The sequence below is a fragment of the Podarcis raffonei genome, chromosome 3, assembly GCF_027172205.1.
Source record: "Podarcis raffonei isolate rPodRaf1 chromosome 3, rPodRaf1.pri, whole genome shotgun sequence".
Classification (NCBI taxonomy): Eukaryota; Metazoa; Chordata; class Lepidosauria; order Squamata; family Lacertidae; genus Podarcis; species Podarcis raffonei.
Window position 1 is genome coordinate 71817317 of NC_070604.1, and position 14569 is coordinate 71831885.

The 14569-nt window shown below is 44.8% G+C and overlaps 1 protein-coding gene across 1 annotated transcript; it reads right to left on the reverse strand.

Moving 5' to 3' along the window:
* Positions 1 to 586: 586 nt before the first annotated feature.
* LOC128410721 (solute carrier family 22 member 2-like) lies at positions 587 to 13368 on the reverse strand. Its single transcript, XM_053382333.1, has 11 exons — positions 12943 to 13368; positions 11848 to 11951; positions 10777 to 10931; positions 8731 to 8899; positions 8036 to 8150; positions 6942 to 7048; positions 6021 to 6235; positions 4885 to 4993; positions 4292 to 4404; positions 2482 to 2581; positions 587 to 762 (listed from the first exon to the last, which is right to left on the reverse strand). Exons 1-11 carry the CDS (start codon positions 13357 to 13359, stop codon positions 696 to 698), a joined length of 1671 nt encoding a protein of 556 aa, XP_053238308.1. The 5' UTR covers positions 13360 to 13368; the 3' UTR covers positions 587 to 695.
* Positions 13369 to 14569: the final 1201 nt, after the last annotated feature.

Consider the following 14569-nt stretch of genomic DNA (forward strand, 5'->3'; position numbering starts at 1 on the left):
AACAACGCCAAACTCTAAAGCAAGTTTCGTTCTCATAAACTGATTTCCACATCTCTTGTTACTCATTCAACCCTTTGAATACAAACTGTCAAACTTTGCCATAATGGACTTTGACAAGTCTTCTATTTCTTTATCTTTTGTAGTCCTCCAAACCCTAGTCCAATGTTTACTCCAAAGAAAGTCAAGTTCATTTATTGGGATTTACCTTCCACTAGTCCTATCTAGTAAAAGAACGTGGGTGTAGGATTTGTGTGGCTGCGCTCATACTTCATTATTAGCATAGCCCAACCCAGTGTGGTGCAATCAAGGGAAGACCTAGGGCTTCTCCACACTTTAACTGGACCTGTAGTTTGGTCAGATTGTGTACTGATTAAGTCCCCTGGGAAAGGGTACCTATAGCCCTCCAGATGTTGCTGGACTATGACCACTATCACCCTTGATTATTGGCCATGCTGGCTTGGGCTGATGGGATTTGGAGTCCAACAACCTTTGGAAGATTAGTTTCCCCATCCCTGATCGATAGACTTCCCTCCACAGAGTGTCAAAAACACACTGTAGTTGTGAATAAGCAGCAAAGAATCAGAGGATAAAGAAAGTTCAAAAAATTACAACAGCCTGTGTGCATGTGTTTGCTCTCTTGCTCCATTTTTCTTTAATGCCAAATCAAGCGAAAATCATGCAAAAAATGGCTCTTCTTAATTAGTTGCCGTATCTGAGGTTTGAACATGGAGATAAATAATTTTTTCTTTTGGCCTTCCTTGCCTGTGGAAACAAAGCCGGATGAGTAACATGAACAGGAAAAGAGAATCAGAAATTTAGTCTTCCGTGATTTTTGGGTCTAAATTACACTAAATACATCTCTTCAAGCTGTGTGAACCTTTTATTAAATGTAAATAACAGCTGAAGGGACTTCCAGTCAGGCGTGCAAATGCTGGAGTGAGGGAGAGTTTGAACCTGCTGTGATCACAAAGACCACCCCTCCAAAGCTGTGATTTGCAGCAAGTTTGAAGTTTCCTTTGGCTCCAATAAAGACTTCCCTCCTGGTGTGAACAGCAGCTTTTGGAGGGGTGCTTTTTCATTAGGGCTGCGGTTAGAGGTAAAGAGTTAAACTTCCCCTCCTCAATCTTGGAAGTCACAAGCCTCATTGCAGCTGGTGGGTCTTAACCTAACATCATTGCCTCCTCCTGGCACGCCTGCTAGTGAGGGCAGTATTACAGCAATCTGTGAAATGCATCTGTGAGCTGCCTTCCATTTAAAATCCCCTCCAATGAATGTTAATAGGTCTTTGTAGGACACTTGTCCCCAGGGGCCTGCCCAAGGGTGCTGGGTGTTGCTACCAGCTCTATTAGCTGCCCTCACTCGCTGGATCATCACCTTGTTGTGGTAAGTGGGCTTGAATGTTCCTATGACCCTTGTGAATGAAGCCGTCGGGAATCTCGTACTCCCAGCAGGGTCACTTAAAAAATTTAAAGGGTCAATTTAAAAAAGTGTAGTATAAACACCAACAATTGGGAAACACTGGCCTGTGAGTGCTCCAGTTGGAGAACAGCCTTACCAAAGGTGTCATGGGCTTTGAAGACACTCAAACTCAGGATGAAAGGGAGAAATGTGCTAAGAGGAAGGCACGCTTGGCAAATCCACACCGTGATCAACTCCCGCCCGGAAACCTATGTCCCCACTGTGGAAGGACGTGTGGATCCAGAATTGGCCTCCACAGTCACTTACGGATTCATTGTTAAAACCGTGTTTATGGAAGACAATCTTACTCGGCTACGAGTGATCGCCAAAAATTAGCTGCTATCCCTATACTCAAAACCTTAGGAAGAAGCAGACATGTGCCATATGATTGGCAGGAACAATGAAGCTTCCAGATTGGCCAGGTCTGGTATAAATATTAGGAGCCTAATTTTCTGCCTTTGTCTGACCAGCAGGAGATTATCATCCACATTATCATGCATTTCAGGCTCCAGCTGTGACCACCCCCCACCCCTGATTTCATTTGCCCCTGTAATGGGAAATCACACTCTCCAAATCTAAATTTAGTTTTTGCTGGTTGCTCCTCTCCAACTGGCCATATGTCGTTCCTACCCACCTTCTTCAGGCAAGCAACATGAATGTGTGAAAAGGGCAGTGGGGTTCCGAGTATGAGCTCCACTTCCAGCTACTGAGCCCACACAGAAGACCTTCACAGGCTGAGTTTGAAGGCCTGGAGTGGGCTTCTTACCACGCTCTGCTGAATGCAGTTAGATTGAAACCTCTGCCCTATCAGCATTCTAAGCACCTGCCTTCAAAGTCATTTAGGAGTTCAGTTCAGAGCTCATCACATCTGGCTCAACACAGGAAGATCAAGGCAGCTCACCCTGTGTGGAACAAATGCCCCCCTTGCACTCCCCCTTCCTCCCGGCGCTGCTGAATGCCCAGCTAGAGCTCTCATTCACTAAGAATGCCTTTCTCTATAATATATGTTATACAGGACCATACCTGTGCATATTTTCGGCATCTTCAATAGTCTCAGGTAAAGCTTTTCCTTTGGTTTCAGGTAAGAGCAGAACCAAGCCACCGTCAATGAGACCAATCACAGCTTCAGACACACGGCACAAACAAAAGATCAGTTGAGACAGACCACCCTGTGTGAAACGATACTAAGGCCCTATAGCAATTTATAAGTCGTGCCAATAAGATATTGCTGAACTATATTAAAGGAAATGGCAGCGTGTAGATGCAAGTTCTCTTCTTCTCCCCCACCTGCAGACTATTTTATGAGTGATCTATTTTTCTCCAGAATCCTCCTTAGATAGGAGAATCAGCTGCAGTTCTTAGGAATTCACCACAGTGAGAATATAGATTAAATGTATCACTTACATTTCAGAGTATCTCTGCATATTCACATCCTTTTTCAAATGTCCAGAGGTGATTTCCTCTGAATGTACCATCTCTGGGCATTTGAAAAAGGATGTGAGTGTGCAGATAATGTGTTCTAGAATGAAGCCACTGTTTTTGAAGAGTAGCTTTCTGTCACTGAGAGAATGTTTTCAGAATTCTAAGACTGACAGCTCCTATATTTGAACTCTTTTAAGTCCTACTTAGGTGTTTGGTACCTGCAGATATCTATTGTGTGAAGCTGCCAGGAGGAATACATAGAATAAGACTCATCCCTTCAACAATGACTCTTGATGGGCTCAGTCTGAAGGGGGTTGATTGGGCAGTTTCCAACATCCACCCTACGGATGCTGAAGCAGCTCCCTCCAGACTGAGCTGATCCCAAATCAGCTTGGGGACACTGGTGGTGCATGTGCTGTTGCCATGTATGCAGAAACAAATGCCTGGACAAGGTTATTCTTGGAGATGCATTGGCAGGTGGCAGGGCTGTTTTACTGCCAGATTTCAAAAGGGTAGGGCAACTTTCCCTGGATATTCCTACTGGTTCTATCGTTTGCAACCCTGCCTTTATGCTCCTCTGTAACCCTAATCTCCTTTCTCTGTGCCATTCTAAAACTATCCCTGATTTGCAATAGAGAATAACATCACACAATAATTTGATAAAAATGAATTGTTTAGCAGAATAGCATGATGTGGATTGTTTTTGACAGCAGGAGTTAGGGTTTGTTTTTTTGGAGAGGACTATAGAAACTTAGCTGTAATGTCTTGCCAAGAAACCTCTGAGGTAAAGGAAGAAATCTAAGCCCAGCTGTCAGAAAAGCAAACATACGTTCAAGTAGTGTACAGGAGTTGGGTCACCAGGATCCCTTGGATATTTTGTTCAGTTATAGGAACTGCCTGCAGGTTTACTGTCAGCTTCTATCTGATCCTCTTCACCATTAGGTATACCTACCTTAGCTAGGGATATTTGAGTATGAATTTGGAGAATAATGTGGAAAGAGCATGGAACAGACTTATGACTGAATGCATTCAAAAGTGGTATGGATGAGAGACTGATCTGCCTATGGCTACCTACAGATGCAGATCCTTCCCCATAATGCCTCTGAGTCAGGACCTGTGGTCCTCCAGATATGGCTGAACCACAACTACCAGCATCCTTGATCATTGACCAAGCTGGCATTGCAAAATTAAGAGAACTGTGTATTTCAATGGATGGCTGCATTGGTTTGCGTATTGTTTCAGAAAGTGAAAATTAGCTAGGTTCACATTTAAATTTGATTTCTCTCCTATCCCTAACTGGGGCAGGTGAGAATTGGAGTTCAGTGACATCTGGAGAACCACAGCTCCCTGTCCGAGAATGAATAATCTACCCTCATTCAACATAAAATAAATAAGTAGTTCATGTTCTTACCAAAGACAACAAGTGGAAGTTCATGCCAGACATCTGCCAGCCTGTAGACAATGAATGGAGTTATGATCCCACCGATATCACACATTGAAGAGCAGACAAGAACACCAAGATTCCTGTAAAAATAAATGTGGAAGCCATTATATATATCACTGCAGAATCTAATATCACCCCCTTTGCCCAGTTACCCTAGTGCCCCAGAGATCCAGCCACTTGTGGAAACAAATGGAAAATAGAAATTAAAGCAGGTCAAACACTCTCGTTAAAAGCTATTAAATTCACATTCCCTGCTAGCTCCTACTTCTTTATCATGTTCTCTTGAGGATTTTTAAAGAGTTGTTTTATTTCTGTTTGTACTTTTTTTTTTTACTTCATAACTGCAAGACAGGCATCTTGAACATTTTTAAAAGAAAGATTGTCTACAAATGTGTTCATTAATAAATAAACTTTCACTTTTTTCACCAGCTTATGAAAAGCAACAGTTAATATCATTGCACCCGCAGCCTAAGTAGAGAGCTCTACATTTGACTGTCAACTGGTCCTTTTGACAAAGGGACACCAGTCCATCCTATAGTATCAGAAGATGGCTCACTCACCTGAGGAAAGTTGGGTATAGTTCTGCATTGACCAAGCAAATCATTTCATAGCACATTGTAATGCCCATCCTGCCTATGCAAGCGGCAGTCATTTTAAGCCAATAGAGATCTGAAAAGACATTGCACACACTGTTAATAAGTTGAAAGCTTTTGGGGCTTCTTAGGTTTTCTCTGCAAAATTGGTATTAAAAGTTACATCTTCTTAGAAATTGTATTTCATGGGGCAAATACTGCACACAATACTTTTGTGTTTGTGGCACCTGGTATTTGTCAGGAAGTAATGAATCAACATTCACATGTACACAAACACACAGAGAAAATGAATTACACACAATACCCTGCAGCAGGGTGAAGTCATACTTGATATAGATAGCTTAGGGATAGAGATCCTGCAACCCTCCAGATATTGTTGGATTCATTCCTCGCTGAGTTGTAATCCAGCAACCAGGGCCGACCCACCCATGAGGCAAGGTGAAGCAACCGCCTTAGGCGGCAGAATCCACAGGAGAAGCAGATATGACCTTCAAGGAATACATTGTCCATTGGTGGTGCTGTTGCCACAGTGGCAGCAATAGCAGTGGAGAGCTCCTTGGAGGCCAGATCTGCTGCCTCCTCAGCAGCCCCCACCCAATGCCACCTCTACAGCGGCCTCTTGGCAAATAGGAGAAACCGCTGGTCTCCTCCTACCCTTGTTTCCAATGTGAATCTTTATCCCCTCCCCCATTCCCAATGTACGTAGATATCCCCCCCTTCTTTTTCCTTAGCTCTTTACTCACCCCTCCTTCCCTGGTGGGGGAGTGACGCCATTTTGGAGTTCACCTCAGGTGCCAAAATGTCTTGGTTTTGCCTTGCCAGCAAAATTTGAAGGGTCACAGGTTCCTTGCCCTTGGGGCATTGATTCGGAGCACACATACACATTCGGATGACTGGGTTTTGCTGCTAGATTTGGTTACACTCAGGATGGAAAAGAAGAAGCTCAACCCTTCCCCTGCCAGTCATTTTCCTTTCAGAATCCCCACCCCTCTCAAGCTGATATTCTCCCTGCAGGTCCAAGTTCCTGTATATTTTGCCCTCTATGGAGAAAGCCAGAAAAAAGAGAGAACATATAGGTCCATTTCAGCGCCCAACTTGCTCACCTTCAGGCACTAGGGCTGTAAGGAGACAGGCGGCTCCTGCTGCCAGATTTGCTGCAGCCCAGGGATAGCGGCGGCCAATGCGGTCCACTGTGAGTATGAGTATGAAGGCAGCAGGAAATTCAACAAGAGCAGAGTAAAAAAAGTCCAGGTAAATGTTGCCGCCACCAATTCCCATGTGCATGATGAGGCCCTGATACAGCACAGAGCTTGTGAACCTAGACAAAAAACAGAAGCCAGGTGAAGCCAGGCTCTTTCCTGGGCTGGGGTTGTTTTTGTGTGTGCAGAAAGCCTACTCATAGTTCTAGCCAAATATGTAAAAGTAAAGGTAAAGGGACCCCTGACCATTAGGTCCACTCGTGGCCAACTCTGGGGTTGCATGCTCATCTTGCTTTATTGGCCAAGGGAGCTGGCTTACAGCTTCCGGTTCATGTGGCCAGCATGACTAAGCCGCTTCTGGCGAACCAGAGCAGCGCACAGAAACGCCATTTACCTTCCTGCCAGAGTGGTACCTATTTATCTACTTGCACTTTGACATGCTTTCGAACTGCTAGGGTGGCAGGAGCAGGGACCGAGCAATGGGAGCTCACCCCGTCGTGGGGATTCGAACTGCCGACCTTCTGATCGGCAAGCCCTAGTCTCTGGTTTAACCCACAGTGCCAAATATGTAGGGCAGCTTAAAATTAAATATGGGGCCTTATTGGAGCTATGTAGGCAGCCCTGAGGAGGACTGGCAGAGTGGAAAGTGCTTGTGGACCAACCAACGATGCTCACTACAGAAGGGGAATTAAAGAGTTCGATTGAGTCCTTTAGGGCTCTCCACTGCGAGTTGCATGTGGACAGGTGGTGAGAGGATTGTGCCCTAGAAATTTAATGATTTGGAGCAATTGCTTTAATACAAAGTTTTGCAAGGACTTTCCTTACCAAGAGTACATCAAGATGAGGGTGTGTTTCCTTATCTGCGGTGTTCTCACCAGGTCCAGAAATAGAGGGATTGGTTTGTCACCCATTTCTTCCTCAGACTGAAGATCCTAGAAGGGCAAACAAGCAATGTTTGTATCATCGGGGCCTTAAGGGGGGCGCAGGAAAATGGATCATAGACTTGTAGGGTTGGAAGGGATTCTGAGGGTCATCTAGTGCAAAGCAGGAAGGAATCTAAACAAAAAGAATGGAGCTTGAAAGTTTCCAGTCATAGCTGCAGGGATTCTTATAAAACCTGAATGGGTGAAGGAGCTTTAAAAAACACACATGTGCAGCTTGATTTTAGATATAACCTTCAAACCACAGTGGGCTAGGAGGACAATTATTCTACAGGAAGTTCTAGTTCCCTGACTTATCAGGGAGCCATGTTTGCAGCCCTATGCGGGTTCAGGGTGGGAGGCGACCAGTGTCTTTATTCTCTTCTGTGGCCCAATGGCATTTCACATCCTTTGGGCAGCCCTGTGGGAGGGTGGGGTGGAACCAGCCACGGGTGAGCCAGTGATTGGACCTGTGAGTATTTGTCTACTGTGTAACAACTTGTGATGGTGGGAGAGGTATTGGGCTGAATCTTTAGGAAGCAGGGACAGGGGAGGGGCACTCTGCTCCATGCCATCAAGAGATCCCCTTTATGAGTCTTGGAGGGTGGCATGTCCTGTCCAGAAGCCCAGTTAGGGGTTGACAGGCCATAGCACTCCCTACCAGTGGCTCAGTGCCTTCCCAGCACCAGCCAACCCCATCTGTTGGTTGACAGCATATCAACCAGCACTCAGCCTAGTTGATTAACAGATCCATGCCCATGCCTTTTCTCCCATAATCAATAAAGTTGTGGCCTATTTTACTCCAATATCTGGCTCCACTGATCACCCCTCCCAGCTTCATTGCATGTGGGACCAGAATTGGTTTTGAAGTTTACAAACGCTTCCATGTTTGCCGTATTCTGGCTTGCCAAAATGGCCTCTTTTTGGATTTCTAACCCATATACAAACTGTGCATCGGCGTGCCTTATGTAACTTTGAAGGCAAAATGGGTCGGGTTACCTGCATAGAGGGAGGCAGCTTCTTCCGGTTTCCCTTGGCAATGCGTTTAATAATTTTCAGGGCTTTGTCATTTTCCCGTTGGGCTATCAGCCACCTTGGAGACTCCGGAAGGCACCTAGAAAAGCAAGAAATGGGGCATTCCTAGATGGTAGCAAAATGCATGACACTGTAAAAACATTACTTGTAAAGAAAAAAGGGATAAGGCCATATGGAAGTTGGCCTGAGTTGCATGAGGCATTTGAAGTGAGGACTGTCACCTCCATGCCAAATATCCTACACTGTGAGTTCTCTTTTACATGGTAAAATGCTGGATACCAGTCCCAGTCCCAGTGGCCAGTCGGATCAGGCACTGGTCAAGGGCCCAGGGCCTCAAAAGCATCCCTCGCACTAACCCTACCCAGCTGAGTCAACATGCTCCAATGTACCATCCTCCTTGCTTGGCTTGGTGGTGGACATGACGCAGTGGCTCTCTTGAATGGAAGAAGAGGAAGAAAAATACTGTGTTGGGAGCTGATGTGTTTATATGTTGGGTGTCCATGTTGAGGAGTGGGGGCCCTCTGACAGCACCATGTCAAAGGCCTCCTGGAATTGGACACCAGCCCTGTTGGGTACCTTCCAATACATCTAGCTAAGCTTCCATGCTGGTATTATACAGATGCCTTGGCTTTTTTGGCTGTAATGGAAATCTTGCTTACCAGTAATACAGCAAGAAGAAGAAGTTTGGCAATGTAACTGCCAGTTGTAGCCACCTCCAGTGAGGAATTGCATAAGCGACAGCAGTAAGCACAAGGAGTCCAACGGTAAAGGCTACCTGGTAAACAATGCCGACGGTTCTTCTGTAGCTCAGGCCAACAAATTCTGTGACTTTTTAAGGGTGGAGAAACTTCATTAACATAAGCAAATGGGTGCGGGAAATGATCTGAAGACAGCTCACACTAGATCTCCCATCTATCAAGCCACCTTGAACTTCATATATTTCAAATCTTAGTAGATTCCCACATCCCATCCCACCTCCCCGCCGACAGCCAGGGAAACTGTGGATCGACAACTCCCATCATCCTCAACCAACACAGCTGTTGTTGAAAGCCACTGTCATGTCTTGCCCTGACCTGGTACCAGATAGGGAGTCCTCAAAGAATGAACCAGACCCACCCCAAAGTGTGAAGACCTTAAGGTGCAGGCAGGGTCCATGGGAACCAGAGCTGAGAGATGCGTGTCCCTTTAAATTTTCTCCATGGGGAGATCTTCCAAAGAACCTCTGGAGCTGTTAGAGGTGGCAGTGGACCCACCACCACCCAGTCCTGGAGAATGCCTGTGCCAAAAGCTCTGGGTCCAAGCCTAAAACATAGCATGCATCTACAGACCCAGGGTGTCATGCAGCTTTTCTTCTGAGTAAGGGCTCTCCTCATGAGTAAGCAATCCCTGAACTGCTTGAACTACTAGAAGCTGTAGTGAGCGTGTGGTCTAGGAGGTTGTCAGGAACTGGCAAAACAACAGAGAAGAGGAACAGGATCCTGGCAAGAGGTGTAGCCAGGACTGGGACACACTGGGGTAAGCTGGGAATGGGAAAGGAGAGGTTGGTGTAGGAAATACTCATGGAGTAACAAAGGATGATGAGGGGATGGGGGTCGGTGCACAGGAACCAGAGCAGCAGGGCCCATCACCAAAGCCAGAGGGGCCCCTGTCTCCACGAACACAGCAGGCTCTGAGGCATAGGGAACAGCAGGTTAGGTGTTCCAGGAGGCTGAGGCAGGCAAGGGCCCACAGCCCAGCTCCCTAGCTGGCCAGGTGAGGCTTGCTAGCTCTGGGAGGTTTATGATTTCTCAGATGGAATACGATTGGAATAGGTGAGGATCACATGTTTCTTCAAGCCCAGATGCTGCAATCAACATGTAAAGTACAAAAGGAAGCTGATGTGAGGTGTCTTCACAACTGCCCATGTTGACAAACCTCAGCTGGGATGCTGCAGGACCTTGAACACAGGGATTGACCCTGCTGCCAGGTAGGCCAGGGGTTCAGGCCAGAGTATATAAGGACTCCCTCTTGAGTCTTCTAGTTGCTGGGGTTTTTGTTTTTGTTTTGATGAGGCTGGATTGTGTGCCCTGCTGTATTCTACCTTACCTCATCTTCTTGTTCTGCTCTCCTTTTCTCTGGATCATGGTTTGGGCCTAGACTGATTCTCTGTACTTCTGATTTGTCTGGATTATGTTGCGCCTGTCACCCTGTCCTTGTTGCTGACTGAGAGAGCACCCACAGGAGCATGACAGCTGCTTGTAGATCTTTCAAAGCTAAGCTTCTACAGAGTGTTTGGGAGCAGTGCTATTTTTCTAGAAAAGAGGTGCCAGAACTCATCACAAACACCTCCCTTGTTCTCTTAGAATGGGAATTCTAAGAATTGAGTTCCCGTGGGTTCTGGATGGAAGAAAGCCTTGACAGGAAGTATATTTCTATTTAGAAAACAAAAGCATCCCATCGTTTGTTGATATCTTAGGACCCAAGACAACCCTGAGAGACTGATAATATTCTAAGGTTTCAACCTTATCAGTTCCATCAAATCACTGGAAATCCCTGTTGTTCCTAGGAGAAAGGTGAATGAGCATGAGATCTCTGGATTGGAGGCAGGAGGGAGTCTTTTCCAGCCCTATGTGGAGTTGCCAAGGATTGAACCTGGGACCTTCTGCACGCAAAGTTTAATCCCTATTAGATTAATTCCCAGAAGAGACAACTGTAAGGAGCCTTACTCAGGATGTAGCCTGTTAGCCAACCCCCTTTGCTGACCAATCCTTGTATCAAGCGGAAAACCACCGTCCACGTGTAGCTAGGTGCAAAAGCCATGAGAACACCAGAAATGGAATTTATTAAGATGGTGATTAACAGGCACCGTTTACGCCCAAACCTGTGGAGAAAAATGACACTTGTCAATTTTATACATATAAAGAGGGGAGAGGGGCATGCGGACATGTGGAACTGCTTCACACTGCACCAGACCGCTGGTCCATGTAACTCTGAATTGTCTACTCTGATTCTGAGCAGCTCTCTGGGGCTGCAGACAAAGGATGTCTCCTAGCTCACATGGTGATTGAAGCTGGGGCCTTCTGCATGCAAAGAATATGTTCTGCTGTGGAGCTATAAAAATAAGCTAAATTACTATTGGACAAAACTAAAAAAGAATTAATTTTTTTCTTTAAATTTAACTTTTATTTTAGGATTGAATAGATTATAGAATCATAGAGTTGGAAGGGACCACAAGGATTATCTAGTCTAACCCCCTGCAATACAGGAATCTTTTGCCCAATGTGGGGCTTGAACCCACAGCCCTCAGATTAAGAGCCTCATGCTCTACCACCTGAGCTATCACTATAAACAATGCTTATGAAGCAGCTTTTCCACATCTTCACCAATTAACAATATTAACAAGTATGATTTTCTATAAAATCTGCAGCCCTGGTACCTCTTGGGATCAGAGTGCCACATAACTAACTTGTCTTGAAACTGCCGAGTTTGCATGTATTCTCTCCCCCATTGAATTTAACAGGACTTGCTTCTAAACAGAAGAGTTAGGCATGTGCTGTAAACCAGCTGTTAATGGTGTGTACATACAAGAGTTCAAGTCTCTTGGCCATCACCAGGCAAAATAAAGGGAGCCAATTCTCATATGCAGCTGAGGCCAGTAATCAGTTCAGATATTTTAGCCAGCTCATTGAAGTTCAGTTAAAAACAATATTTTCCCAGCAAAGCTATGCTGCATTCTTATATAGCCTGTGGCTATACAACAATAAATACTCCAATTGTATATATAAAATTTGACCTACCTGTCTGCCATGTAGCCAATGCTTATTGAACCAACAAAAAATCCCACATTCACACATGATTGAAACAAGTCCAGTTTCCAGGCATCTTCACATACCAGGTTAAACTAAAAGAAAACACATCCAGGTCAGAGACAATGCAAAAATAAAATAAAATTCCATACCTTGAGTGAGATTTCAATATAACTGTTATTCCAAATCATTTGAAGAGCATCTCTCAGGACTATTTCATTCTAAAGTGTATGGCCATTTCAACTACCACCCTCCAACATCCCCATACACAAGCAATATCTTAAGCTGAGTGGCTTTTTTGCGTAGGAGTTATGCTTGCTTATTTTAAAACATTTCCATGCCACCTTTATATCATTGTCAGTATGCAAGGCAGTGAACAAGCATCAAATGAAAGAACACCATTAAAAATAACAATTAAAATCAGATACGCAAACCATTAACAAACAAAGAGAAGCAAAAAGCTTTCAAAAAAATAGACTGGAGAACTTGGTTCCTAGTCAAATCAATGTCATGACTAATTTTTCACATTGAGTTCAATGGGACCTAAGTGCAAGTAGCTTAAGCTTGGAACAAGCTTAATGTTAATAGCAGTGTTGAAATCAACCTTGAAAACAATTGCCATGGGTGAGGGGCTTAAGAACGATTCACAGCAAGTAATATGAAATCGCCCACCAAATGAACAGGGCAGACTTTGCTTAGTGCCTATTTGTAAATACCAACGGTGCCAGCCACAACTGCCTTGGGGGAAAGAGTTTCACAGTTGGGAAGCATCTATAGAGGGGGATCATAGCTCAGCAGCAGAACACATGCTTCTGCATTCAGAAAGTCCCAGCTTTGATCCTTGCCATTTCCAGGTAGGGCTGAGAGAGACTTCTGCTTGAGACTATGAAGATTTGCTGCCAGTCCAAGCAGACAATGCTGACTCGGTAGAAGACGATTCCTGTGTTCCAGAAGCCCTCCTCTCTAGCAGCTATTGAAGGACCTCCAAGGACTCTCTAAGCTGCCCAGCAGACTCATACAGATCCTTTCAGGGTTCAGCTGTTAATGTTGGTATTGCATTCTAGAAAACAGTTGCTTACTTCTTACCTCAGTCACAATGGATGATCCTGGGAAATCATAAAGCCAGCCATCTTGGCATGCAGTGAGAGGAATACTGCTTCTGTTCCTGTAAGTAGTGGGAAAATCTAGTGGATTTATGCAGCTCAGCTCAGTTGCGTTCCAGTCAACATCATATCTCTTGCATTGGCTAGTGAAAGCATCCCCATGAGTCTCACCCTTTGGAAGGGTGTAATTCAGCTCTTCCTCAAGGCTCCAGTCACAACGGTTACTTAACTGGGCAACTCCAGGACTCCGGCAGTGGTGCTCTGGTATAAAACCCAGGAAAACAATACCAACATAGATGGGTGTGAAGGCAGCAGAGAGCAGACACAGCACAAAAAAGGCCCTTTTCTGGTACAAGTCAAACTCTCCAATGTGCTCTAAAATGTCATCTAAGGTTGGCATTCTTGCATTTGAGGCACCTCATTGAAAGTAACAATCTCATGTGTGCCTCTCAGCATTTTGTTGGCAGCAAAGCTGTTTAAAATAACAGCATGTAATCAGGCCAAAAGTCACAGGGGAGCAGCTATTTCACTTTGTAAATTGACAAACCATGCATTACAGTCTAAAGGGCTATTTCACACCATATCTGAATTCTCTTTATGATGTCTCACACATTCTGTTGGCTGGTTGACTGATTATTCCATGTTATCCAACCTGGGAACATTATGTTCATTAAGAAAACTGCATCTTTATTGATCAGCTTTTAGAGGCCATGACAGCTAAACTATAATATTGTAATATAACCAATACTTATTCAATCCAACCAAAATTCAGGGTTATTTCTCATTATCACTTCTATATGTGGTAACCACTATTTTAGTCAGCATGTATTGTCTCATTTAGCCACCAAGTCTATAGCACCCAAACTTTGTGTTGGGAACTAACTGGGGGGTACCAGTTAATCCTGAAGTCCCACATGCATGTAGAGCTACAAGAACAACAAAATGGCTGACTGCCTGAATTCAAAAAATGTGCAGGGCTTGACTCACTGTTTAGCCAAAACACCCCCAGCAGAGCTTAAAACCCAGTGTATGCAAAATGTGGGAAATATAAGTTATTATACAGTGGTACCTCTGGTTACGAACTTAATTCATTCTGGAGGTCCGTTCTTAACCTGAAACTGTTCTTAACCCGAGGTATCACTTTAGCTAATGGGGCCTCCCGCTGCCGGTGCACGATTTCTGTTCTCATCCTAGGGCAAAGTTCTTAACCTGAGGTACTACTTCTGGATTAGCGGAGTTTGTAACCCAAAGTGTTTGTAACCCAAGGTACCACTGTACCTTTAAATGTCACAGTACTATTTCCTCCCTCCCCGAAGGTGAGGGGTGTGACCTAGCCATGCCTTCTCTAGAAATTTACAGCTCTGTGGTCCTTAACCCCTTCATTTACTAACTAGCATAAATATGCATTGTTGGTTTGACTGCAAAAACTCCCACAAAGCCTAGTTAGGATGAAGGCACTATCAAGCTGAGTGGTAGAGGAGAGACCACGTGGTACTTCAGTCAACTTAGCTTTCCCAAGTTTTTCCTCTCCCTCCTGGTAGCAACCACCCCCATCAGCAGGATGGAAGGAAGAAAAGCCGGACCACCCTATTGGTGCAACTGAGAGACTA

Excerpts from the sequence above, each read along its gene's own strand:
- LOC128410721 (XM_053382333.1), bottom strand. The coding sequence starts at position 13,359 with ATGCCAACCTTAGATGACATTTTAGAGCACATTGGAGAGTTTGACTTG. Across the intron at positions 11,952-12,942 it reads GATCATCCATTGTGACTGAG|TTTAACCTGGTATGTGAAGA; the intron begins GTAAGAAGTAAG and ends GTTTTCTTTTAG. Across the intron at positions 8,900-10,776 it reads GCTAACAGGCTACATCCTGA|TCACAGAATTTGTTGGCCTG; the intron begins GTAAGGCTCCTT and ends ACCCTTAAAAAG.